This window comes from Salvelinus namaycush, chromosome 23 (assembly GCF_016432855.1).
Source record: "Salvelinus namaycush isolate Seneca chromosome 23, SaNama_1.0, whole genome shotgun sequence".
Taxonomy (NCBI): Eukaryota; Metazoa; Chordata; class Actinopteri; order Salmoniformes; family Salmonidae; genus Salvelinus; species Salvelinus namaycush.
This window is the reverse complement of record NC_052329.1, coordinates 40,402,435-40,428,238: the sequence shown is the minus strand read 5'-3', so window position 1 is coordinate 40,428,238 and position 25,804 is coordinate 40,402,435. Positions and strand designations below refer to the sequence as shown.

At 41.3% G+C, this 25,804-nt stretch overlaps 1 protein-coding gene across 1 annotated transcript; it reads left to right on the top strand.

The window, feature by feature from the left end:
- Window positions 1-1,594: 1,594 nt before the first annotated feature.
- On the top strand, window positions 1,595-25,473 carry oafa (OAF homolog a (Drosophila)). Its single transcript, XM_038961622.1, has 4 exons — window positions 1,595-2,393; window positions 18,227-18,361; window positions 18,864-19,044; window positions 24,326-25,473. The coding sequence occupies exons 1-4, from the start codon at window positions 2,163-2,165 to the stop codon at window positions 24,601-24,603; spliced, it is 825 nt and encodes a 274-aa protein (XP_038817550.1). The 5' UTR covers window positions 1,595-2,162; the 3' UTR covers window positions 24,604-25,473.
- Window positions 25,474-25,804: the final 331 nt, after the last annotated feature.

The following is a 25,804-nucleotide window of genomic DNA, read 5'->3' as shown; positions in this document are numbered from 1 at the left end:
AGTAGATCTGTCCTATGTGATCTAATTTCTATGCTTCCCGTTCTTAAGTTTAATTTTTGCATCTTTTACTTTCAGTTTTATACACCAGCTTCAAACATCCGAAAATACTATATTTTTGGTTATTGAAAAGACATTTCACAGCGGTTTAGACGGTACAATGATTCTCTGAATTCTCTTTGCTTGTTTTGTCATATAAACTAAAATTAGGCAAACTATTAGAATTTTTGCAACCAGGAAATGGCAGAGCGATTTCTGCATAGAGCAGCTTTAACCATAGTCGCCAAAAGTAATTATCCCATGCTAAACGCATACAGAGATCAGATAATAATCAATTTTATGACAAATCAGCATGTTCAACAAGGCTCTGCGCTATAAGCCCATAAATGCTTGAGGTTTGCACACACCACAAAGGATCTGTTTGCTTAATCTTCTTGGCTCCTCCAATTCACCAATTCACCAATTCATCAATGTGCCTAACCAGCTGACACTGTTTGTTCAGGTTTAGAGCCCTGGCTATTTGTTTTCCCCTTCAGTGGAGCGCACCACCACTTGGTTGCAGCAGTGCGTAAGTGCTCCTCCACAGGGTCACCAACCTGGCCACCCAGCAGGCAGTGCGTCACCTGGAGATAAGAGATCTGATGATGAGGTCTGGCTGTGGAACATCACTGCCTTCAGAGGTAATCTACCATTAAATGTGGCACATTGATTGAGCCACCGGTCTCCAGATGTTGCTCTCTGTGTGTGGCACTTCCTTTACACACCTCTGTATTGTCAAAGTTCCCCCTTAAGGACATCATAAAAGTATAATAACATGAGTGAGTAGGAAAGAGGATTGACTTTTTCCAACAAGGAAATCAGTGAATACTCCATGTGGCTTGACACAACTAGTAATTATCTGAAGTTCACAAGCTATAATTCAATGGTCTCATAAATAATGGATGACATTGGGTTAGATAGAGGATGACTTTGGGGCGGCAGGTAGCCTAGTGTTTACAGCGTTGGGCCAGTAACCGAAAGGTTCTGGATTGAATCCCTGAGCTGACGAGGTAAAAATCTGTCGTTCTGCTCCTGAACAAGGCAGTTAACCCACTGTTCCCTGGTAGGTCATCATTTTAAATAAAAAAAAATGTTCTTAACGGACTTGCCTAGTTAAATGAATAAAATAAAAGAAGATAGCTTTTAAGCGCAAATAAAAACAATGCCTCTGTATTTTTTGAAATCATGAGAAGTTTTTAGCCACAACTTTTAGATAACTCCATATATAAATTCAGAAAAGAATACGGACTATTTCGATTAGGTGAATTAAAATCCATAATCATATTTACACAATCATTTTCACAGAAACTGTTATAACAACTGCAGTAGGTTTATCTTCTTGTGCAGTAGTGGCAACAATGCTTCATAATAACAAAAACGGTATTATAAATATTCAGTTGACCTTCTCTTGTGGCCTATACCATACCATATGCTATAATTATCGTGCAAGCTTGGATTTTATTGTTGGATCACAACCAAATCATCACATGCCCTTGTGCTACATTTCGAGGGTGCTGTGCCTTTAAGAGTCGGCAACGCTCGTTGAATTCACAGCGCCGTCGCTGAAAGTTTTGAGGCCATGCAAGTAGGATACTCTGCTGTAGTTTGGATACTGAAGGAAGTGACGGGACTGAATGAGAAAAAAAAAGAAAATATATGAGGATAAAAACAGAAAGCAGATTACGAAGCAACGTGCTGTGTTACGATCGAGAGAGAGAGAGTGGGATACTACATCGCGCATGATTCTGATATGCATTGAAGTCGTGCGGGTCAAAGTTTTTTTTTAGTTGTTTCGAAGTAGCTGTGAAATGAAAAGCAGAGATTGAATTCTTGATCGAGGTAGGTTTACCTACTGTATGCGTTTGACAATTCACCCGAGTCGCGTTAATATTTGTACAAAATCAAATCAATCACGGCATGAATTATAGCGTAAAGCATGGAAGACGAACAACTGGTTGGATTTCATATATATATATTTTTTTTACAAAGAATAGATCGCAAAGGGGCTACCTGTTGAAACTGAAATGCTACTAAATAATTATATGTTAATATTGAATAGAGACGGTTGGATTTCTCCTGGACTTTAGTATTTTTCCTCTGTCAAGTTCAGTTCTGCGTCTTCTGGAATGTTTGGGAGTTGTGTTCCACCGGTTTCAGCTCGAATAAATGCATTTCTCTGGGCACTAATATTTTTAACAACGTTCGGACTTTGTTCAGAGCTGAAAGTTCGTGTTCGTTTAGCTGATGGACAAATCACAGAGGAAGTTCTAGAAGCAGACAGTGAAAAAGACTCCATCACACTTGAGTTCAAACAGGAAGATGGAACTCTCATAACATTTGTCGCTGACTTCAAACAGGTGAGCGGCTCCAAATGTGTTTTGCCTCACACCTTCATTGTTTTGTGTTGGGTTATTGCCCAATGACCATCTATGTTGCCAGCCTGATCAGCGGTAATGCAGATGTTGAATGCAGACTATTATACCACCATGTAACTAATTTAGAAAACAGTACACCATAGCCTAATCGTGTTAGTCTAGCCTGTGTCATTTCAGTACTGATGAGTTGACTCCCTGGCCATGGGCCCTCCTCTCCTCATGCTGGTAAATTCCTCAGCATGCATGAGTGGATAATGTGAGGTGGCACAACAAACTGAATATTGAATTAGGCTCTCACTTGTAAGGATCGGTTTAGGAATGATATTCTTACTCTTTTGGAATACAACTCATGTCTTTTACTCTGAGCCTGCTCAGTCCTATCAACACAGAAGGGCCTAGTCGGAGAGCAAGGGCATCCATCTACTCCAGTGGTTCACAAACTTTGTTGTGCCAGGGACCGGAAAGCTATGGTCCTTCTTTCGTGCAGGACCAGTTCCATTAAACAAATGGCTACATTAAAACTAGCACAAAATAACCGACTAAGCCTAAACCAGTGTCCGCTAACCATAAGGGACCCGTCAGCAATATCGGTGCTGGTACCGGTGCTGGTCCATGGGCCAGAGGTTGAGAAACACTCACTGCTTCAGTGGGACATGTGAACCAGCACATATGCAGCCTGTTCCCCGGGTGCCTCTGGTCACTGTGCACTACACTCCGACACAAACCAAAGGCATGCGTCTGTGATTGTTGCAATCCCACAGAAACGGACAGCCTTCGCAAGAAGTGAAAGGGGGGAGATTTTCTAGGATTAAGTGGGCATGTCTGACCTTTTTGATCTGTGGTATGGTTCACAAATCAAATGGGGAAATTTTGTGATTAAAAGAGGCCGGCGCGTTGCCAAATCGGCGATGACACATCTCTGAGCACATCACACCATGGTGGTGAAGCCTGTTTAGCCAAATTAGCTACAGGCCTCTTTCCTCTGTTTGATCAGTTCCACTTGGAGGCCTGCCTCTCCATTCGGTTTACATGTGCTTCTCATTTAACTCTCTATCTCAAGTATTCATGGGAAGTTGGATCAACTTTGACTTCAAGCGGTCATGCAGAATTTACTGCTCAGATCCGCATCTGGAAAGGAAAGCTCTTAAACGGGATATCAAACAATGGGTAGCAGTAAATGGACAGAGTAGATATATATGAATGGATTTGTTGCTGTAATGATTTTGTTCACGGGACCAACCAGCTAGGTGTGTAGATGCTGTTATTATCAGTCATAGCCTCATGCCAAAATCCCCATGAGTTGGCATGGGTTGTGAGAACAGAAGTAGTGTAATCTATGGGATCAGTACAACTATGAGAATCGGAATGAGTCATTCTGTGATAAGAAGAGGGGGGGATGAGCTGAACATTTTACATGGACGTGTGGTGAAATGATATGGCTACCTAACAAACCACACCTCAATCTGTAGGAATGGATAAATCTTATTCCCCATTTGCATGAAAACAGCTGGAATGTGTATATTAATTTACAATGTTCAAGCAAGCACTTGACTCCAAAATGTATCCCCTGATTCCCCAAAATATATTTTTACTAAAAAAGGGTGATGCAATTGCCAAAGTCTCTATACTAAAATCAGAAGACCACTGCTTTACATTGAACTCCAATGTTGTGGCACATTCAGAATTACCCAGAAGTAGCAGTTACGATATCAGAACAGTGCTTTTGCCAACCTGATAAGGTACTGATTACTTTAAAAGTAGGGCAGGGTACCCCAACCGAATTTGGCCCGTGTGTGTTTTATTTTTATATCTAATGATTACGTGTGTGTTGTTGGACTGTTAAAAACACCAGCAAATCAGCACTAAGTTATTTTAATTTTGGATATCTGTTACAAAGTATTCCCATGCATAATATAGAGAGAAACAGTATGTAATCGTGTACAAATGTAAGCAAGGTTTGAAATATTGATTTAGTTAAATATTATATCAGATTGGGCTTCTTGCGGTCAATTTGCACTTGACAAATTATTTGTAATTATGTTTCGGCCCCCTGACCATCCTCTCAAAAAAAGATTGGCCCGTGGCTGAATCTAGTTGATGATCCCCATCCTATTCTAATTCGTGTATTTTTAAGTCTCTAGTCTAAGACGACCTAATGTGAAAACTAGAGGTCGACCGGTTATGAATTTTCAACGCCGATACCGATACTGATTATTGGAGGACCAAAAAAAGCCGATGCCGATTTAAAAAAAATGTATTTGTATTTATTTATTTGTAGTAATGACAATTACAACAATACTGAATGAATGAACACTTATTTTAACTTAATATAATACATCAATAAAATCAATTTAGCCTCAAATAAATAATGAAACATGTTCAATTTGGTTTAAATAATGCAAAAACAAAGTGTTGGAGAAGAAAGTAAAAGTGCAATATGTGCCATGTAAGAAAGCTAATGTTTAAGTTCCTTGCTCAGAACATGAGAACATATGAAAGCTGGTGGTTCCTTTTAACATGAGTCTTCAATATTCCCAGGTAAGAAGTTTTAGGTTGTAGTTATTATAGGAATTATAGGACTATTTCTCTCTATACGATTTGTATTTCATATACCTTTGACGATTGGATGTTCTTATAGGCACTTTAGTATTGCCAGTGTAACAGTATAGCTTCCATCCCTCTCCTCGCTGCTACCTGGGCTCAAACCAGGAACACATCGACAACAGCCACCCTCGAAGCAGCGTTTCCCATGCAGATCAAGGGGAACAACTACTCCAAGTCTCAGAGCGAGTGACGTTTGAAACGCTATTAGCGCGCACCCCGCTAACTAGCTAGCCATTTCACATCGGTTACACCAGCCTAATCTCGGGAGTTGATAGGCTTGAAGTCATAAACAGCGCAATGCTTGAAGCACAACGAAGAGCTGCTGGCAAAACGCACAAGTGCTGTTTGAATGAATGCTTACGAGCCTGCTGGTGCCTACCATCGCTCAGTCAGACTGCTCTATCAATTCATAGACTTAATTGTAACATAATAACACACAGAAATACGAGCCCTAGTTTCCGGATTCGACCATATTAATGACCTATCATCTCGAAAACAAAATGTTTATTCTTTCAGTGAAATACGGAACCGTTGCGGCATCCATAAGTCTAAATATTCCTGTTACATTGCACAACCTTCAATGTTATGTCATAATTACGTAAAATTCTGGCAAATGAGTTCGCAATGAGCCAGGCGGCACAAACTGTTGCATATACTCTGACTGCGAGCAATGAACGCAAGAGAAGTGACACAATTTCACCTGGTTAATATTGCCTGCTAACCTGGATTTATTTTAGCTAAATATGCAGGTTTAAAAATATATACTTCTGTGTATTGATTTTAAGAAAGGCATTGATGTTTATGGTTAGGTACACGTTGGAGCAACGACACTCCTTTTTCGCGAATGCGCACTGCGTCGATTATATGCAACGCAGGACACGCTAGATAAACTAGTAATATCATCAACCATGTGTAGTTATAACTAGTGATTATGATTGATTGTTTTTTATAAGATAAGTTTAATGCCAGCTAGCAACTTACCTTGGCTTCTTACTGCATTTGCGTAACAGGCGGGCTCCTCGTGAGGCAGGTGGTTAGAGCGTAGGACTAGTTAACCTGTCTAGGACTGGGGTGCCGCTAGCGGCACTCCTCCCACATTCCACTGAAAAGGCAGAGCGCGAAATTCAAAAAAAAGATTTTTTTAAAATATTTAACTTTCACACATTAACAAGTCCAATACAGCTAATGAAAGATACAGATCGTGTGAATCCAGCCAACATGTCCGATTTTTAAAATGTTTTACAGGGAAGACACAATATGTAAATCTATTAGCTAAACACATTAGCATAAGACACCATCTTTTCTTTGTCCACCAACACCAGTAGCTATCACCAATTCGGCTAAACTAAGATATTGATAGCCACTAACCAAGAAAAAACCTCATCAGATGACAGTCTAACATATTTATGGTATAGGATAGGTTTTGTTAGAAAAATGTGCATATTTCAGGTAGATATCATAGTTTACAATTGCACCCACCGTCACAAATGGACTAGAATAAATACATAGCGCAACGTGTTTACCTAATTACTAATCATCAAACATTTCGTAAAAATACACAGCATACACTAATCGAAAGACACAGATCCTGTGAATACAGACAATATTTCAGATTTTCTAAGTGTCTTACAGCGAAAACACAATAAATCGTTATATTAGCATAGCACATGTGCAAACATTACCCCAGCATTGATTCTAGCCAAAGAGAGCGATAACGTAAACATCGCCAAAATATATTAATTTTTTCACTAACCTTCTCAGAATTCTTCAGATGACACTCCTGTAACATCACATTACAACATACATATACAGTTTGTTCGAAAATGTGCATATTTAGCCACCAAAATCATGGTTAGACAATGAGAAAAGTAGCCCAGCTGGTCAGAAAATGTTGTGCGCCATATTAGACAGTGATCTAGTCGTATACATAAATACTCATAAACGTGACAAAAAAATATAGGGTGGACAGCGATTGATAGACAATTTAATTCTTAATACAATCGCTGATTTACATTTTTTAAATTATCCTTACTTTTCAATACAGTTTGCGCCAAGCGAAGCTACGTCTAACAAGATGGCGTCATAAGCCATTAACATTTTTCGACAGAAACACGATTTATCATAATAAATTGTTCCTACTTTGAGCTGTTCTTCCATCAGAATCTTGGGCAAAGAATCCTTTCTTGGGTCTAATCGTCTTTTGGTCGAAAGCTGTCCTCTTGCCATGTGGAAATGCCCACTGCGTTCAGCATGAACTGGAAACGTGCCCGGCGCTTCAAAGTGTCTCAGAAATAAATGTCCCAAAATCGCACTAAACGGATATAAATTGCTATAAAACGGTTTAAATTAACTACCTTATGATGTTTTTAACTCCTATAACGAGTAAAAATATGACCGGAGAAATATTACTGGCTACACTAATGCTTGGAAAAAGAGCAGGTCGGTGTCCACCGCGCGTCCGGCGCATCTGGAAAAGAGTTCCTACCTACACGTTTTTTTCTTTTATACTGGCTGTGATTGCGCAATCGACACCATTCAAAGCGTCATCACGTAAAGGCATCCAGGGGAAGACGTAAGCAGTGTCCGTATACTCATAGCAATAACAGTGGCCTTTAAACTGACTCCAGATCAGGGGCCAAAATGTGTGAAATCTGACTCCATGTCAGGGAAATTGCTGTAGAATGAGTTCTGTTCCACTCAGAGACAAAATTTCAACGGCTATAGAAACTAGAGACTGTTTTCTATCCAATAATAATAATAATATGCATATTGTACGAGCAAGAATTGAGTAGGAAGCCGTTTAAAAATTACACGATTTCCAGAAAAAGTGACAACAGCACCCCCTATCCCAATGAAGTTAACCGTAAGGTTGCAAGATTGAATCCCTGAGCTGACAAGGTAAAAATCTGTCGTTCTGCCCCTGAACAAGGCAGTTAACCCCCCGTTCCTAGGCCTTCATTGAAAATAGGAATGTGTTCTTAACTGACTTGCCTAGTTAAATAAAGGTGTAAAAAAACAAAAAACCGCGTCCAACATTACCGATTTCCGATCGTTATGACAACTTGAAATCGGCCCTAATTAATCGGCCATTCCGATTAATCGGTCGACCTCTAGTGAAAACAAGTGTAATGTTACCTTGAATGAATAGCGAAACCTCCCCAGAGTTTCACTTCGGGGCACAACCTCCAGCCCACGACACGGGTGGAATAAAATCGTTTCAGTCCTTTTTTGAAGACAATCAACTGGGAATGTCTAACATTTGAGGGGGAGAAATATCTGGGAATGATCACGATGATGCAGGCCAGGCCCGCACACACTCATCAGTGAGAGAATGTTTGTGGTCTTTCCCAACAGTTTGAATGTGAACCACAAAACTAGCTTGGCTATGTCCCAAATGGCACTGTATACCCTTTCCCCTCAAAACAGCTTTAATTTGTCAGGGCATGGACTCTACAAGGTGTTGAAAACGTTCCACAGGCATGCTGGCCCATGTTGACTCCAATGCTTCCCACAGTTGTGTCAAGTTGGCTGAATGTCCTTTGGGTGGTGGACCACTCTTGACATGGGGAAACTGAGTGTGGAAATACCCAGCAGGGTTGCAGTTCTTGACACAAACCGGTGCACCTGGCACCTACTATCATACCCCGTTCAAAGGCACTTAAATATCTTGCCCATTCGCCCTCTGAATGGCACACATACGCAATCCATGTCTCAAGACTTAAAAATCCTTCTTTAACCTGTCTCCTCCCCTTCACCTACACTGATTTGAAGTGGATTTAACGGTGACATCTATAAGGGATCAGATCTTTCACCTGGATTCACCTGGTCAGTCTATCATGGAAAGAGCAGGTATTCTTATTTTTTTTGTATCCTCGGTGTATATAGGGAAAACACCAGGAGACAACAAACATGCTATTTACACAAGGGAACATAATTTTATTTACAGTTAAATTAGATCTTTAGAAAGAGGATACAATATGTTTTTTTTTAAGCTAAACATTGCTTTTTGCCTGAGTAACCTCAGTAACCATTCCATGATGACATGGCTCTATACATAACTGAGCAATGCATTAAATCTCTATTTTTTGGTTTGGGTACCGTAACGAAACCATAGTGGCTTGTCTGGTGGGGTATGTACTCGTATATGTGTGTATATATATATATATATATATATATATATATATATATATATATATATGATATATATATATATATATTATATATGATACAGCCTGGTTCGAATCCAGGCTGTATCACATCCAGACGTGATTGGGAGACCCATAGGGCGGCGCACAATTGGCCCAGCGTCGTCCGGGTTTGGCCGGGGTAGGCCGTCATTGTAAATAAGAATTTGTTCTTAACGGACTTGTCTAGTTAAATAAAGGTTACACACACTGACCAAAAAGTTATTTTGTTGGAGTCACGTATGTCCCCATTACCAGTAAAACATAACCAAAACCTATTTATTTCACTTACTTCCTGTGCGGTTTCGCTGTTCAGTCGTTTCATTCTCATCCAGGATTTCATCATGCATGTCAAGCAGTGAAGTTTCAGCTCTCTGTCCGTGGCCTTTCTTCCTCGGTGCATATTGTTCAGCTGTGTATGTAACATTTCACGTAAAACCTGTTTCTTGTCTGCATCGAAGTAGCGGCCCTTGTACATAGCATCGTGGCGACACAGTAAAGAGAGAATGCCACCGAATCGATTGTTCACAGCCTGTGTTGGCAGTTTTGTTGAGCAGGCGTTTCAATGCCATGACCGAGGGTATCACGTCTGTTGCAGGCGCAGTTGATGAGCTTATTTCTCGAGTCAGTTGTTCGACTGGAGCTAGCTAGTATGTTCATGTTTCAAACATGTTCTCAAGTGCCATTGAAATGGCAGCAGCGGTATGATAACCAGCATGAGCATGCAATACGACTTTCCTCAGTACGAAATCCTTGACGACCCACTGTGCTATCAGTCTTGGCATGCTCATGGGGCTGATATCACTGGTCCAAATGTCAGTCGTGACGCTAATAGCAGTGACGCTATTACTGTGTAACTCCGGTAGGGCAACATCTGAAAAATAGCACACTTGGTAGTGTGTACCAGTGCTCGATCAGTCGGCGAAAGCCAACATCACCCACAACAGAGAACGGTTGATTGTCAAGGGCAATGAATTCCATTATCTTGGCGTTAATGGATTTTGCCTTTTGAGTTCTCGCTGAAATGTTCTTACTCTTTCGAATGACTGCTCGACTTGTTGACTGCTCGATCCACACAGCAGACATTGTGGGCTAGGTTAGGAATGCTGTGTTGCATGTGTAGCGCAAAATTTTACGTGGAGTCATTACGTCATGTACCTACACTACCATTCAAAAGTATGGGGTCACTTAGAAATGTTCTTGTTTTTGAAAGAAAAGCACTTTTGTCCATTTTTAAATAACATTAAATTGATCAGAAATACAGTGTAGACATTGTTAATGTTGTCAATTATTATTGCAGCTGGAAACGGCTGATTTAATGGAATATCTACATAGGTGTGCAGAGGCCCATTATCAGCAAACATCTGTCGTGTCTATGGCATCATTAAATTTGAAGACTTATTTTATCAAATCAATTCTCTGTAATTATTATTACATGATTTAAACTAATCATGTAAATGTAATTAACTAGGGAGTCGGGGCACCAAGGAACATCTTCAGATTATAAAGTTATAATTTTCCTAATTTAACTCTTCAGATATTTTAATATCTGATCAATTTGTCTAATTAATTAATTATTCTTTACCACACATTAGTCTCATTCCAAACGTCGTAAATTGTTGGTTATCTGCACGAGCCCAGGCCTTACTATGAATTATCCATACATCAATTGTCTTAATCATTTATTTACTAACTAAATAATCACATAAATGCATAAACAAACAGTAGCTATGGTTACAAGGAAATGATAGGGGAGGTTCCCTAGTGGACTAAGCCGATATGACGGCTTGGCGGACAAAGGAAAGTGGGTGTGGACTGAGAAGGGAGGGAAAGACAGTGACTACACAGTTGATAATTATATCAATTGAAATGCTAATCCTTTGCACTTGAACGCTCACTCATTCGGGAATAATTGCAATCAATATATATATTTACGCCCAGTGTGTCAATGTGGTCTTTGTTGGAATCGTCAGGCCCTTCTGTTGGAAAGTTCATCCGAGGGTCTCTCTCTCTCTGCTTCCGTGAAGTCTTTCGTGGTTAGAATGGATACTTCAGAATACCATTCAGAAATGCTCTTATAGAATAGGTGTTTCGGCGGTTGTCGGTCTTCGCATCCCATGTTGATATAATTTCTAGCTGCAGACTAGTAATTAGTATCTAAGATTTGCTCTTATTCTGTCGGGATCGATAGTCTCAGAGTTTAACCATTTCCAGCCGTGTAGCCAATGCTCCATGTGGTATGGTTAGGAATTCAACAACCAATACAACCTTAGCTTAAACTGAGGTTTTTGTGGTCTAAACTCAACCTGTGCCCCCTCGGTGTCCATCGAGGTACGCGTGGTCTGAAGAGGATTTCTTCAGGAGGGGTTTTTATTCGTAACAGTAGAAAAGGGCTGTTCCATGACGCTAGATCATGTCTGTGCTCACGGGGGTGGGCCAATGACTTAACTTTAAAGGGAAACAATTCTTTCATATTAAAGGTTTCACATCATATTACATCATTTCACAAATAGTTTCGTTTTTACTCATTCATTTTATACAAGAATTAGATGCAAACACCATATTTGAGAAATGTACATATTCAGAGATGGTCATGTGTGTTTCCTGTCCTCTCTGAGGTCACCAAATGAAACACACTCGTCATACCCGTCCCTTTAGGAGTTTAGGAGTTCACCATGTGAAATCGTTTGTTCTCTCTGTCTCTTTCTGCAAGGCCCGCGGAGAGGGTCTCCAGGAATTTATGACCTGAGATAACAGTGTGTATGTGAGAGAATACCCCAAAAGGGCCACGTCATGACACATCACTCCTGTGTTCCAATGGCACGTTGTTAGCTATTCCAAGTTAATCATTTTAAAAGGGTAATTGTTCATTAGAAAACCCTTTTGCAATTATGTTAGCACAGCTGAAAACGGTTGTGCTGATTTTAAAGAAGCAATAAAACCGTCCTTTAGACTAATTGAGTATCTGGAGCATCAGCATTTGTGGGTTCGATTACAGGCTCAAAATGTCCAGAAACAAATACCTTTCTTCTGAAACTCATCGGTCTATTCTTGTTCTGAGAAATGAAGGTTATTCCATGCGAGAAATTGCCAAGAAACTGAAGATCTCATACAACGCTGTGTACTACTCCCTTCACAGAACAGCGCAAACTGGCTCTAACCAGAATAAAAAGTGGGAGGCCCCGGTGCACAACTGAGCAAGAGGACAAGAACATTAGATTGTCTATTTTGAGAAAGACGCCTCACAAGTCCTCAACTGGCAGCTTAATTAAATAGTACCTGCAAAACACCAGTCTCGACGTGAAGAGGCGACTCCGGGATGCTGGCCTTCTAGGCAGAGTTCCTCTGTGCAGTGGCTGTGTTCTTTTGCCCATCTTAATCTTTTCTTTTTATTGGCCAGTCTGAGATATGGCTTTTTCTTTGCAACTATTTAATACATTTTAGAATAAGGCTGTAACGTAATAAAATGTGGATAAAGACGAGGGTCTGAATACATTGTATGTGTGACCGATACTATAATTGCAGCTCATTTGTCTCACACCTACACACTCTGGTTGAGATGAGCAACAGATGTTGGGAATAAACCTGACACACTATCACTTTAAATTGACTATGCCTCTGTACCAACAATGCCACGGTCGTGTGAACGAGAACATTAGCTCTCTCTTAAGTCTTTTATCTGTGTTCATAAATGTATTGTGTTTCACAACTCCCTTAGCCCTCAGGCTGTTTTGTGTCTAGATATTCTCTCTTCAAAGAAAATGTATTTATGAATACGCCCAAACAGTAAGCAACTCTCGGGATGAATTGATTTATTTCTATCACACACCCACTTGTTTGTAAAGAGCAGCGAGCACAGCGGTTAGCCTTTATGAGCAGACTCCCATTGCGATATATCTCTGACCCGTTTGGCGGCTGCCCATCCCTTTTATATCCTTTCATAGCCATCGCATATCTCCCAGTAACCTTGGACAAGTAGTTGGAAACTTGAACAATAACTTTGTCCCACGTTGCAGCACAATTACCATCGCACCTTTTTTTGTTTCCAACTTTTCATTATTATCTGGGTGGCTAACACGTTATTCGGTTGCTCGTGTGGGAATTCTGTGAAATTTCTCTCAGCATTTCCTCGTGAACGTGAAGCGGGGTCCGGTGTGCAATGCGTCTAAACTCGACTCATTTACCAGATCGTATGCTTGACTGAGGCCATCCCACTGTCACTTGCACAAACTTGTCAGCCTTTTTTCAACGGGCAAGCAGTGTCACCTTTTCCAGGAAATGTTGTGGTTTTTGGAATGGATGCCATACAGGTTAGAACTCTTGGACCACAGGGGCCATCCAGTGAATCGATCCAGTGCAGTTGTATAAGGTCCCACTACTGCACTGAGTCATATGGGAAGGATATGGACTCCAACTCCCACCATGTATTGATCCCTGTGTGGAAGATCTGCTCCACAGATAAGAAATGGGTAGTTGCTCAATACACAGGACCTGCAGGGCATTTCCTCAGAATATCTTTTACGTTTAGCAGGCAGTCAGCATGCACACTAAAGAGGGAGGTGTGGAGGAAGAAGTGTGTCTAGTTTCTTTCTCTTAAGACAAGCTGCTTTCTGGTGGTAGCCTTGTTTTGGTGTGGCAAAACAATTAGGGCTACATTGTTATTTAGTGGTTCACTCTAGGCCAAGTTTGCTGTTTTGGCGATTTTTAGCCTGCTGTTTTCAGAGCCTGTTCCCATATTCTTTTTTGTTTGTTGCTGTAGCCAACGCACTGCTGTGGTTGTTGGCTACACAGCACGAACAGAGCCTTTCTCCCATACTCATTGTCCTCTACTCTGGGTTGCTCTCCCTGAGGACTGCCTCCTGGCCTCGTCCACTAGCGGATGTCTTTATTCTGCTCTGGGTCGCCAGGCAGATGTTGGGCTTTGAACACTGCTAATAATAAAAAGGTCTCGTGTCGTTCCCACAGTCGGAGACAGGCAAGAGGGGAAAGGGCAGGCACAGTAACGCCAAATATATCTTTTGAACTTTTCGCAATCAAATGCTCCACAACACTAGACCTTTTGAATTAAATTTTTATGACAATGGATATGGTTTCTGCTTGGTTTAGCCCATCTATTCCTTTTTGGGGTTGCAGCTCAACAAGGAAAGCAAGCCACCTTGTAAAATCAACACTAAGAGATACGTTCTATCAGATATGGCCAATTTTCGATATGTCAACGGGGCCTGAACTCTAGTGTGTTTTTAAACCTATCAAGCAACAGATGATGGGAAAATGGCCATTCCTACACATTGTAGATGACCTGTTTTGATGGTGTTATTTTTTTACTTTAATGCGTCTTTTCTTTTCAAGGGATAACCAACTCGATCTCAAATTTAAGTTCGCTATGTTTATATTCAGGATCTTCCTGCCTGTCCTCTGAGGTTACTTTGGTTGTGGCCTCCCAAACGTGATTGAGCTACGAAACTTATGATGGTCCATAACTACATTTTAATGTTACCATTTCTTTGGGTCATAAAAATATACAGTTTGTCTTCTCTGCGTCGCACCATTTACAGTGCTAAAGTTTGGCATAAGGGGAAGGAAAACCTAGGTGGGCAGAAAAATTACACCATGGAAATGATGAGTAAGTATTTGCTCAATGCCTGAGCAATTTGGATTCTGAAGAGGTTGCTCTGGATCTTGATGTCCGCTGCCTATTGCAGGATATGAACTCTGGGACAAAGGTGGGGGCTGGAGCTGTATGGGACTGAAGCTATAGCTGTAAGCAGGGGCGTTGCCAGCGTCGAGCCTTCTCGTGAGCAAACTAATTTATAATGACTAATTTTCTAGCTAACTGGTTTTCAATTGAAAGGATGGCAAGGCTGTTCAACCTGTCGTGGCACATTGTAGATCTTAGTTATTTTTGTATACGTTTCAGCTTACTGAAGGCCCGTTCGCCTCCAGCAACTGTTACAGGCATTGTACAGAAGAGTCGCAGTGCAATGCACACCTCTCCAAAAATGCTCTGTAGCTGCATCTTGTGGATGGTCTTCCTCCTGTAGAGCTCCTGAATGCCATCTGAAAAAGTGGCACCATATCGTCTTTAATGTCGCACTTCATTTTCAAATCCATATGTGAGATCTTTGGTGTACTTGTTTCTCAATTTGTGGCAAGGTTTGTGTTTCAGTCGTTTTCCTAAATGTAAGTATTGGTGAAACCTCCTCGTATATAGCTTCAATCGTGTGGAACCGCATGTCCAACTGACTGATTGAACTATCCAGAGCCACATAAAACACTGTTGTGAAATCCAGCGTCTGACTTCTGTTCATTTGCTATGTCATCTCCAGTCTCATCAGGGAAACTCCTCTGCTCCTCTACACCAACTAAGTGTGCCAATCAGTGCACTGACATTTTAAAACATTAGATAACAAATGGGTTTGGACTCCTAGGAAATGAAAGGCCAATTTTCTGAATGTCAAAAGAGAAGACATGTCTGTTCATTTTGGATATCAATGCAACACACTCATTTTGTCAGGTTGCTGAATGTTGGGTAAAACGCATAATTCTATATAATTTATGTGGTCATATTTCCGCTTATAGCAGATGGGCTTATTTTATCATGTTTTCTCATGGCACTTGGCACATTTTAATTTAAAGCACAAATATGTAGTTCAAATATTAAAAGTGGTCACTCTTTTGGTAAAAAGCTGAAGGATGTAAATGTAACCACTCAAATTCATAAACAGCTATGGCTGCAAGGACAGACCATACATGATATGTCATTTTATAACTTTTTTTTTTTTTTTTTTTTTACAAATATTGGAGTTAATCTTATATTTTGGGCTCTGATGGGGTTCCATGAGGCATAAGTAATATTTCAATAATCAATGGGTATAAATCATTAATTCAAAAGATTGGTACATCAATCAGATCGCCCTTTTTAAACTTGTTCACAGAAACCCATTTACTGGTTCTGATAGAACAAAGCCCCTGATTTTAATGTATTTATTTTTTATTACAGATTCTCCTGACTAGTGTACAATACACACTTCAGTTTAGGGACATATTTAAACATGAAAATGCTTGAATAAAAATGACAAGCTGTACAGTTGTTACAATCCTATCACACAAATGTGTCAACGAGTTGAGTTCTCTTTGTCATTTTAATTGTCAATCTTTTAGGTTTGGGCAGCTGTGGATACAACCAGTGCCAGTCTCTGAAGTGCAAGGGAAGTAGAGTGGGCCAACAGGAAGGGTTACACACACACACACTCCTCACCCAATTAGCATTCCTTGTTTGCGTCCCAAATGGCACCCTATTCCCTACATAGTGCCCTGTGGGCCCTGGTCGGGATACCATTTAGGACACAGCTCCTATCTATCGATTAGCTCTTTGGCCCTAGCCCCTTAGCTGTTTGTGAATCTGGATAACTAAATCAGACTAGTGGTGGAGCTTCCATCATATTGTTTCCACCTTACAGATGTACTAACGTCAAAGGGTTAGGGCCAGAGGTAAATGGTAGGGAGTGAATTGGAGCCGACTATCTATGCAAATTGATTTGAGGTGGCCAGTAGCTTGTGCTCAGTCACCATCTGCTGCTAAACCATTTGCCTTTGCTGACAAGGCATTTGCATAATGCACTGATAAAAAAAAAAAAAAAAAACATTACCAACCCACTTGCCAGATTTTTTAAGTAGGATCTATCTTTTGATCGCTTAGGCTTTAATACTGTCTCGCATGGTGCCTTGCTCTTGACATGGCCTATTTGCGTTCTGTCATCATATGAGCAGGTATACTGCTTTTTAGCCATTTTCGGACACCGCCCATCATTGGTTGCACGATTTTCTCACTTATCCTGTAACCTATTGTCTGTCTTTTCTCAAGCGCACGGTGTGGCTGTGGTAGTTAGGCCTGGGACTGGGAGGGTGCCAACCTAGTGTGACTTGACACAGCTTCTGTTGCAGCCCAAAGTTAGGACTATTTCATGATCCTACTGGTGCTGTTGTATTTATAGAACAGAGGGTGTCATCTTATTTGTTTTTTAAAATAAATTATAGCCACTTTACCGGGTTAGTGAAACCACCCCAAAAATGCCATAAATGGTTTTAAAATAAAGTGCCAAAAAACATTTTTCTTGTACAAAAAAACCCACTTCCGTTTTCGCCTTTTTTAAATTCACACACAGTAGGTCTCCAACATACTGTAGAGCAGGATGTTAAATGTAACATATAGATGTCACCCAGTCTTAACACCTGCCATAAAACAATGCTGGGGTTGGAGAAGCCTTGGCTGCATTACCATGTCCTCCCCTTGTACTACCCCCCTCTGCTGCTCTCTGCCTGGGTTTCTCCCCTATGATGTTGGTTTCAGAGGAGAGGAGCAGTGCTGCTTCCCTGTAATTACCCTGAGTGTGCCTGGAGAAGTCCCTCCGCGGGCTGTCTGGTTCTCCGCGGACTGTCTGTGTGTGAGAGACGTCAGGGAAGGGAGAGCTGATGAATGGGGGAGACAGGTCTGTGGCTTTGCTGTCCTCGGCTGGAACTTCTCTTTATGGCCTTGGGGCCACAGCCAGATCTCTCGTTCGGTTGCCAACAGCAACAAAGTCGTGGTAAAACCTTCCTTCCAACATCTTCATTTTTTTAAACGTTGTTCACATGAAGAGTGTAACGAGATGATTCACCTGTTGAAGTTATGGGTGTTGTAGTTTAAGAAGAACTCTTTGGGCACTGATTTGACTGTGTAAATAAGCAGTGCTAGTGAAAGGAGACTGAATGGGAATTTATTTCCAAATCTCTCATTCTGTGGTTTAGTGTGTAACAGTGCAGATTCAGGGTTCAGTTGCTTAACTTGCATTCTAACCTTGTTTCAAGCCAACTATACTGGTCCAAAACAGTATGGCGCACACCCTAGCAAAACGTTAAAAAAAAAATTGTGAATTAAAATCTTTCTTTCTTATTGGACTTCTTCCATATGGTGCATAATGAACACGATCCTATGCAGTTGCAGTTACCCTGCCTCACAATCGGTCTCCCTCCTTCCCTCCCCTTCAGCATGTGAAGATCTTCCGGGCGCTCATCCTTGGGGAGCTGGAGAGGGGCCAGAGCCAGTACCAGGCCCTGTGCTTCATCTCGCGCCTCAACCACAACGAGTTCATCCCCAGCGAGTCCATGGCCCGACTCAGACAGGTATGTGTCGCCCACCGGGGTTCTAACCCGGGCCTCGGGTGCTTCAAGACTGTTAGTTGCCGAGGTTAAAGGCATTCGCTCAGGGAGCTAACAGAAGTATTCAGGTCTCAGGCAAGTTTAGTCATCGCATGAGAGTGGATCCAAACCTCCTCTGCTACATATGCACTAGTAGTACAGAGAAATGTAACTTTCTGAGTTGCCCTGTTTTGAATATGTTGAAAGTGTATCCTTCCTCTCCTTCAGGTAATCACTGATCTAACAACATGATACTTGCTAGCAAGAGGTTCCTATGTAGCTTCCACCTATTCCTGCTATGTTAGATCAGTGATAACGCCAAAGGAAGGGTACAGGGAATAACAAATAATAAGGCCAGTGGGTATCTATGCTGGGTGGGTATCCAGTGGGTATCTATGCTGGGAGTGTGGGGGAAGTGAATGAGCATTATCCCATTTTGATAAAGTGACCTTGGCGACATGACTGACTTTGTCCTGCGGTCCGCCAGAAAAACCCTCGATCCATTCGCACGGCGGAGGAGAGGCGGGGCCTGGACCAGCTGACCATGAACGTGGCTGTGAACCTGAGCCAGGCGTGGCAGCTCAGCAGCCACATCCACAACATGTGCAGCGAGGCCCGGGAGGCGATCTACACCCGGGAGAGGGACGTCAAACATTGGCTGGAGAGAGGTCAATAGAATGAATATGTGGGCACATCGTCACAGATTTGAATTGATTTTGGGCAACCGACATATACAACAAAATGCACAATATGGACCCAGAGGATATCACTTGAAAGTATGAATTAAAACGCTTATTTTCAAAGTGGTCCTCAATGGTAAAAACATTAACACATAATGATTAAAAGACAAGAAAAAATTACGAACAACCATAAATGCATTAATTTATATTGACATCCTAAAAAATTGCACTATTCACTGCACTTCTCCCTAACCTTAATCAACCACATTAAAACAATCTATTAATAGCACATCATACCGATCCTTCAAATAAATACACCTGACCAGCAGTAGGGGGCACAAGGGTCAGTGGAGTGGTTTCCCTTACTATTACGACCTTGTCCAAATTAAACTTTGCCTGCTTTTTAAAGCTATTTTATCTTTTTCTTTGCTTGATCTCTAAGGGAAGGCTATTCCATAGACAAATGCCTGTATAGAAAAACGTGCTCCTCGCAGTACTGTTTCCTCTTGGGAGTTTACAAGACATAACACCAGCTCTGGTATTGTGACTGTGTTGGTTATAGACCATATCAATGTGGGTTTTCATGTAACCTGGGGCACGATCATTTAAGATGTCAAGCATATGATTTAAGTTGGTCCACTCTGGACTCAAGGCAACAAGCCCACCTCCTGGAAGTCCTGTACCCCTATGTGGGTCCTAGGGGAGACATTCAGCATATACCTGATAACATTATTTTGCATGACCTGCATTCTCTTTTCCAGCTTTTTTGATAGCCCACTATACCAAGCAGAGCAGGCATAATAAAAATGACACTGATTCAAGGTTGAGACAAGCAGTTTAACTTTAATGTTAAGATATGTAGTAATGATATAAATGGAATTTGTTTGCCATTTTTTATTTATTTTTATTTAGCAGCAATCAGGTCTCCAGAAAGGGATTCATCTAGGGACACAAAGATAAGATACTTGTTTTAGATTCGCTCTCCTTGCCTGCACAGTTTACCATTATCTTGTCAGCCCTAAGCAATCTCCGTTTTGTTCCAAACAAAATCGATTCAGTTTTTACCAAATGTAGTGAGAATTTGTTGTCAAGCAACCAATCTCTAACAAAATGCAGTTCCTTAAGTCAGGGTCTCCTCTATGTAAACTGTATCCTTCCCTGATACCAGTATGGCGGAATCATCAGCATTTAAGAGTTTGCACTTTACTGTATCTGGCATATCATCAACGTGTATATAAGAGGCCCTAAAATTGATCCCTGTGGTACTCCATAGGATATTTCTTTGGCCTGACAGAACATCAACATTACATACTTGTGTTCTGTTGGTCAGATAAGACCTAAACCAATTCACTGCTACATAATTTAGACCCATGCATTTCAGTTTCATCAGGAGAATATTATGGTCCACAGTGCCAAAAGCTTTCTGCAAGTCTAACATGACCCTACCTGTATAGTTCCCCTTCTCACTTTCCTGCTTAATGTGATTACGGCAAGTATCAGTGGAATGAGCTGTTTTTGAGCCAATGTTCTTTAAAATGTTCCACAGTTTACGAGGCTGATGTAAGGTGTCATTAACGCCGTCTATATAATGTTGGGATTTGGCATTATCCATTATGGCATTATCCATTATCTTGTATCTTGCCTGGTTTCTACAGTTAATATAACCATCATAATCTTGTTGTAGATTTGTCCTTCTGAATCTGGCCAGGTAGCGATCTCTTTTCCTTATGAGGTCTAAGATCTCGAAGTGATCCATTTCCCTGACCGCTGTTTTGATTCGAATTTGTTTCATCGGCGCCAAACAGATCATTTAAAAAGATACCAAGCTTGATTAGTACATGAGACCAATCCAAAATTCCAAGGACCTCTACATAATGTTTTTTTGAGTATTGTTTCATAGACCGTACCTTCATGTATTTATTACCTGGCTCTAGTAGCATTTTGGATGTCTTACGGGTACAGTAGGTTACCATATGATCACTAAAACCAGTATTTAAGACTCCTGACTGGCAGACGTTCTCTTGATCTGATACAATAATCAAATCCAAAGTTGATTTACTGTCAATACACACCCGGGTTGGCTCACCAATCAGTTCTAGTCCAAATAACTGATTTTTAAAGTTATACGGGGCATTTACTAGTGTACTTAGGTGATAACTGCACATTTGTATTAAAATCGCCAAGCACAATACATTCTCTATCAGCAAATACATTGATCACAGCAATTCGATTCAAGTAAATCATAGAAATGATTCTGCTTAGGAGGCCGATAGCACACACCAACAAGTACAGGACGACGTTTAGGAAGAAGTACATCTACCCATGCAAACTCAAGACAATCCATTTTCAGATCTGAACGAGGGTTAAAATGCACATCATTCCTAGTGAAAAAACACACACGCCGCCACCATTTCGGTTTTGGGTCAATTCTATGAACGCTATAACACGGTAGTTCAACCTCATGGTTGGATGGGTCAATTGAGGACGATGTCACAGTAACTGCTGCAGCTCGTGTGTTAGAAGCAAGGAATTTTAGTTCCTCTAATTTCGGCAGCAGGCTCTGTGCGTTCACATGGATAAAATGAAGTCCTCTCCGGTTGAAACAGTCTAACATGTAATTTTCTGTGCCCACTGCTGGTACATCGACTATCTCATTTAGATTACACTCATCATCCCTGCTTGTGTCCAGCATCCCAATGTTTGGCACCGCATTTAAACAGTATACATTGTAAACAAGCCAAATGTTACTTTGAGACTTTACAGCTTCATCATATGACAAGGGGTTGATGGCTCCACACTTTGTGAACAAACAAATGTCACAAGCCACCGCTTTTGAATTCTTCCTTACTGTCTTACCACAGTTTGGGCATAGTTGTTTAGCTTGCTTTGTGGTGTTTGGGCCATGACGGGTGTACAGCGTAGCAGGCTTATTGTAACACCGGTCTCAGCGGCGTTTACTGTGTACCTTCCCCGAGCGGCTCGGCTGTACCCGTAGGAAAGGTGATATCAGGTGTCGGTGTTGTGCCGAAAAATCTCCCCCTGCCATAACCCCCCCCCCCCCTTCGCGTTGTTCATTGCTGCGACTTGCCTGCTAGTTGAGACTTCTGCTCCTCACCCCGTTGTCAGTTTAGCCTACATTTCACTGATCTTAGTAGCAGAAAGCATTTTTGTCTGCAGTTTTCGGTTTGGCTATTTGTTTCAAGTGTGTGGCGGTTCTAGCTTGTATGGCGCCCCCCCCCCCCCTTTCAGCACCCGGGGGCGCCCCCTGCAAGATGCCGCCGTGGGCGACTGCCCATGTCGCCCGTACCTAAATCGGCTACTGATTTTATATTAGTCTACAAATCAATCTCTTTGCCAAAATTCGTCATCTCTCCCATGTCTTATTCGACTAGTATTTTTGAAAGTGTAAGGATAATAATTCATGCTATAATTGTTCTGAAATGTTTATTGCTTGCCAACATTTTCCTCCCTCTGTTTAATATAACACACATTTAATTCGGTTGCCTATCCTGACGTGAAGTTTGTTCTATAGAAAGTATTTGACTGATGTGTGCCACAGAAAGTATTTGACTCTAGTCACAAAATGAAGGAAATTAGAAGGGGAGGAGGGAGGGGGGGAGATTTTCGGCACCACACCTGTTCAGTTGCTCGTGGCCGAAGTTCACAATATGAAAGCGAACATTTCCATCCACGTCTTTCGGTGTAGGTGGAACGGGAGTTTAGGATAATCGCCATGTTTGAATTGTAGAATAAATCAGAAACGCCAAATCAAAACTTCTGGCTAAAGCCATAATAGTATTGCGCGTTGCGATATACAGACAAACAATTTGCCCATGTCATCTTGAAGAGCAAAAAATAAATTAAGAGTCTGTTAGGCGAAAATAATAAAGTTATCTGCAGTGGTGTAAAAATATTTTAAAGTACTACTTAAGTAGTTTTTTGGGGTATGTATTTGACTATTTATATTTTGAACTACTTTTACTTCACTACATTCCTGAAGAAAATAATGTACTTTTTACTCCATAAATTCTCCCTAAGACCCAAAAGTACTCAATACATTTTGAATGCTTATTAGGTCAGAAAGTGTCCAACTCAACACTTATCAAGAGAACACCCCTGGTCATCTCTACTGCCTCTGATCAGGTGGACTCACTAAACACAAATGCTTTGTTTGTAAATTATGTCTGAGTGTTGGAGTGGCTATCCGTAAATAAATAAAAACTAAAAATGGTGCCATCTGGTTTGCTTAATATAAGGAATTTGAAATTATTTATACTTTTACTTTTGATACTTTAAGTATATTTTAGCAATTACATTGACATTTGATACTTAACTATGTTTAAAACCAGATACTTTTACTCAAATAGTATTTTACTTGAGTCATTTTCTATTAAGGTATCTTTAGTTTTATTCCAAGTATGACAATTGTGTACTTTTTTCCACCACTGGGGATCTGTATCTTTTCAGAGTCAATGTTTTGGCCTCGTGGCCTTTCTCAAGACGAGGTACACATTAGTCCACCTTTGTGTGGACGTGGAATAAAAGATGCAGATGACCTTTTTCATTTTTGTCCTCCCAGCTTCTCTGGGAGGACAAATGATTGACTGGAGTGCTGAGCTGGAATAAAAGCCTGCACACACTATGGCCTCCAGGAATTCAGTGCCCATCCTTGGTCTAGACCTTAATCACACACTCGCTCCAACTTAAATTCATCCAATACATTTTAGCTCTATATGTACACTACCAAACTAGCCCAGTTCTACTTCAATAACACTATTAGTATTTGACCATGTAAAAAAAAAAAAAAAAAAAAAAAAAAAAAGATTACGCAATTGACTGTAAAGTCAAACTCTCTCCCTGATAGTCTGTTTTGCCCCTATTGCTCTCTTGCTCTATATCAGTGTATACATGGCTCAACTTTAGGCAAATGCTTTTTGTGGTATTTTTTTTTTTAACGAGAGCTGACTGAAGAGCCCTGTCTTTTAGTTTATATGAAGTCAACAGTGTCTAGTCGTAGATAATGTGCTACTGTCAAAAATGTAGCCTAATGGTCAGTGCAGTGCACGGTGAACTATCTGTGATTGAATAGAGATAGCAGCAATCTTTTGCATGAAAAAGCTCCTTTATTACTAGCCTAGTCCCAGATCTGTTTGTGCCGTCTTGCCAATTCCTATTGTCACAGTGGGTGTTGGCAAGACCGCACAAACAGATCTGGGACCAGGCTACCTTAATTAGTGCATTGACTAATTGTTGCTTGCTGCACCTGTAGGAGTGGAGGGCTCCATGTTTGAGATCCTGCCCCAGTCGGTGGACGTGGTCCCGGACCTGCTGTCGTGCCGCTCTACGAGAGACCTGTGGCAGCCCTGCTCCTGCAGCTTCAGCCTGCGTCTGGAGTGGTACCCCTGCCTGCTCAAGTACTGCCGCAACCGCGACACCACAGGCAAAGGCAGCCCCTACAAGTGCGGCATCAAGAGCTGCAGCAAAGGCTACCAATTCACCTACTATGTCCCCCACAAACAGCTCTGTCTCTGGGATGAGGAGACTTAGCAGCACACGGGCCGTGCAGTCAGACCCCCCCCCCCCACCCCAAACAAGCCAATGCTTTTCTTTTCATCCCTTATTTAACTTGGATATCACGTTGGAGTTCAGTTCATCCTGTCGTGAGATGATAGTAGTTTGACGCCTTAAATGGGACAGTTTAGGTTGAAATTGAGACCAAAGCTCTACCCTCTCAATGACTCCTTTTGACATTTCCTATAGTTGGGATGCGAGGCTGCCGAAGTGTCCAGGTGCCTACTGTGCAACCTAAAGTTCCTCTCACACGTTTGTTACTCACACGTTTGTGCCCCAGCTAATAAAAAATGACTACAAGAACCTCCTCTCATGAGGACACGTTTATGCATACGGCTGGACAGTGCAGCTATTCTACATTGCTTGCCCAGTGGGATGACTGGTGAAGGAACAACGTTCCCATTATGTTGTCACAGGAGACCGTGGGACGGGATCGTAACGGTCAGTTGGACAGTAACTTATGACGTCAATAACACAGCTTTAGCCAGCTCTCTTCCTGGTCGATGGCAACTCGGGTTGCAATCAACACTGTTTCTCTGATGCTGGGATTATTTATTTGGTTGCAAAGTGAAATTATTGAAGATTCTTATGTATAAAGTGACTAATCTTAAAAGTTTTCTTTATATAAACTTCATCCCATTTTGTCTTTTGATTTGTGTCAATTACAAGCTTAATTTCCAAAAATTCTGCATCTGTTAGCAATTAGACAGTAGAACTATAGCAAAACAGACAGATTATATAAACAGTGTAAAAAAAAACATTAGCAACACCTTCCTAATATTGAGTTGCACCCTCTTTTGCCCTCAGAACAGCCTCAATTTGTCAGGGCATGGACTCTACAAGGTGTCAAAAGCGTTCCACAGGGATGCTGGCCCATGTTGACCCCAATGCTTCCCACAGTTGTCAAGTTAGCTGGATGTCCTTTGGGTGGTGGACCATTCTTGATACACACGGGAAACTGTTGAGCGTGAAAAACCCAGCAGCGTTGCAGTTCTTGACACGCTCAAACCAGTGTGCCTGACACCTACTACAATACCCTGTTTTTCAAGGCATTTAAATATTTGGTGTTGCCCATTCACCATCTGAATGGCAAACATACACAATCCATGTTTCAAATGTCTCTAGGCTTAAAACGCCTTTGTTAACCTGTCTTCTTCCCTGCATCTACACTGATTGA

Excerpts from the sequence above, each read along its gene's own strand:
- oafa (XM_038961622.1), top strand. The coding sequence starts at position 2,163 with ATGTTTGGGAGTTGTGTTCCACCGGTTTCAGCTCGAATAAATGCATTT. Across the intron at positions 2,394-18,226 it reads TTGTCGCTGACTTCAAACAG|CATGTGAAGATCTTCCGGGC; the intron begins GTGAGCGGCTCC and ends CCTCCCCTTCAG. Across the intron at positions 18,362-18,863 it reads CCATGGCCCGACTCAGACAG|AAAAACCCTCGATCCATTCG; the intron begins GTATGTGTCGCC and ends GCGGTCCGCCAG.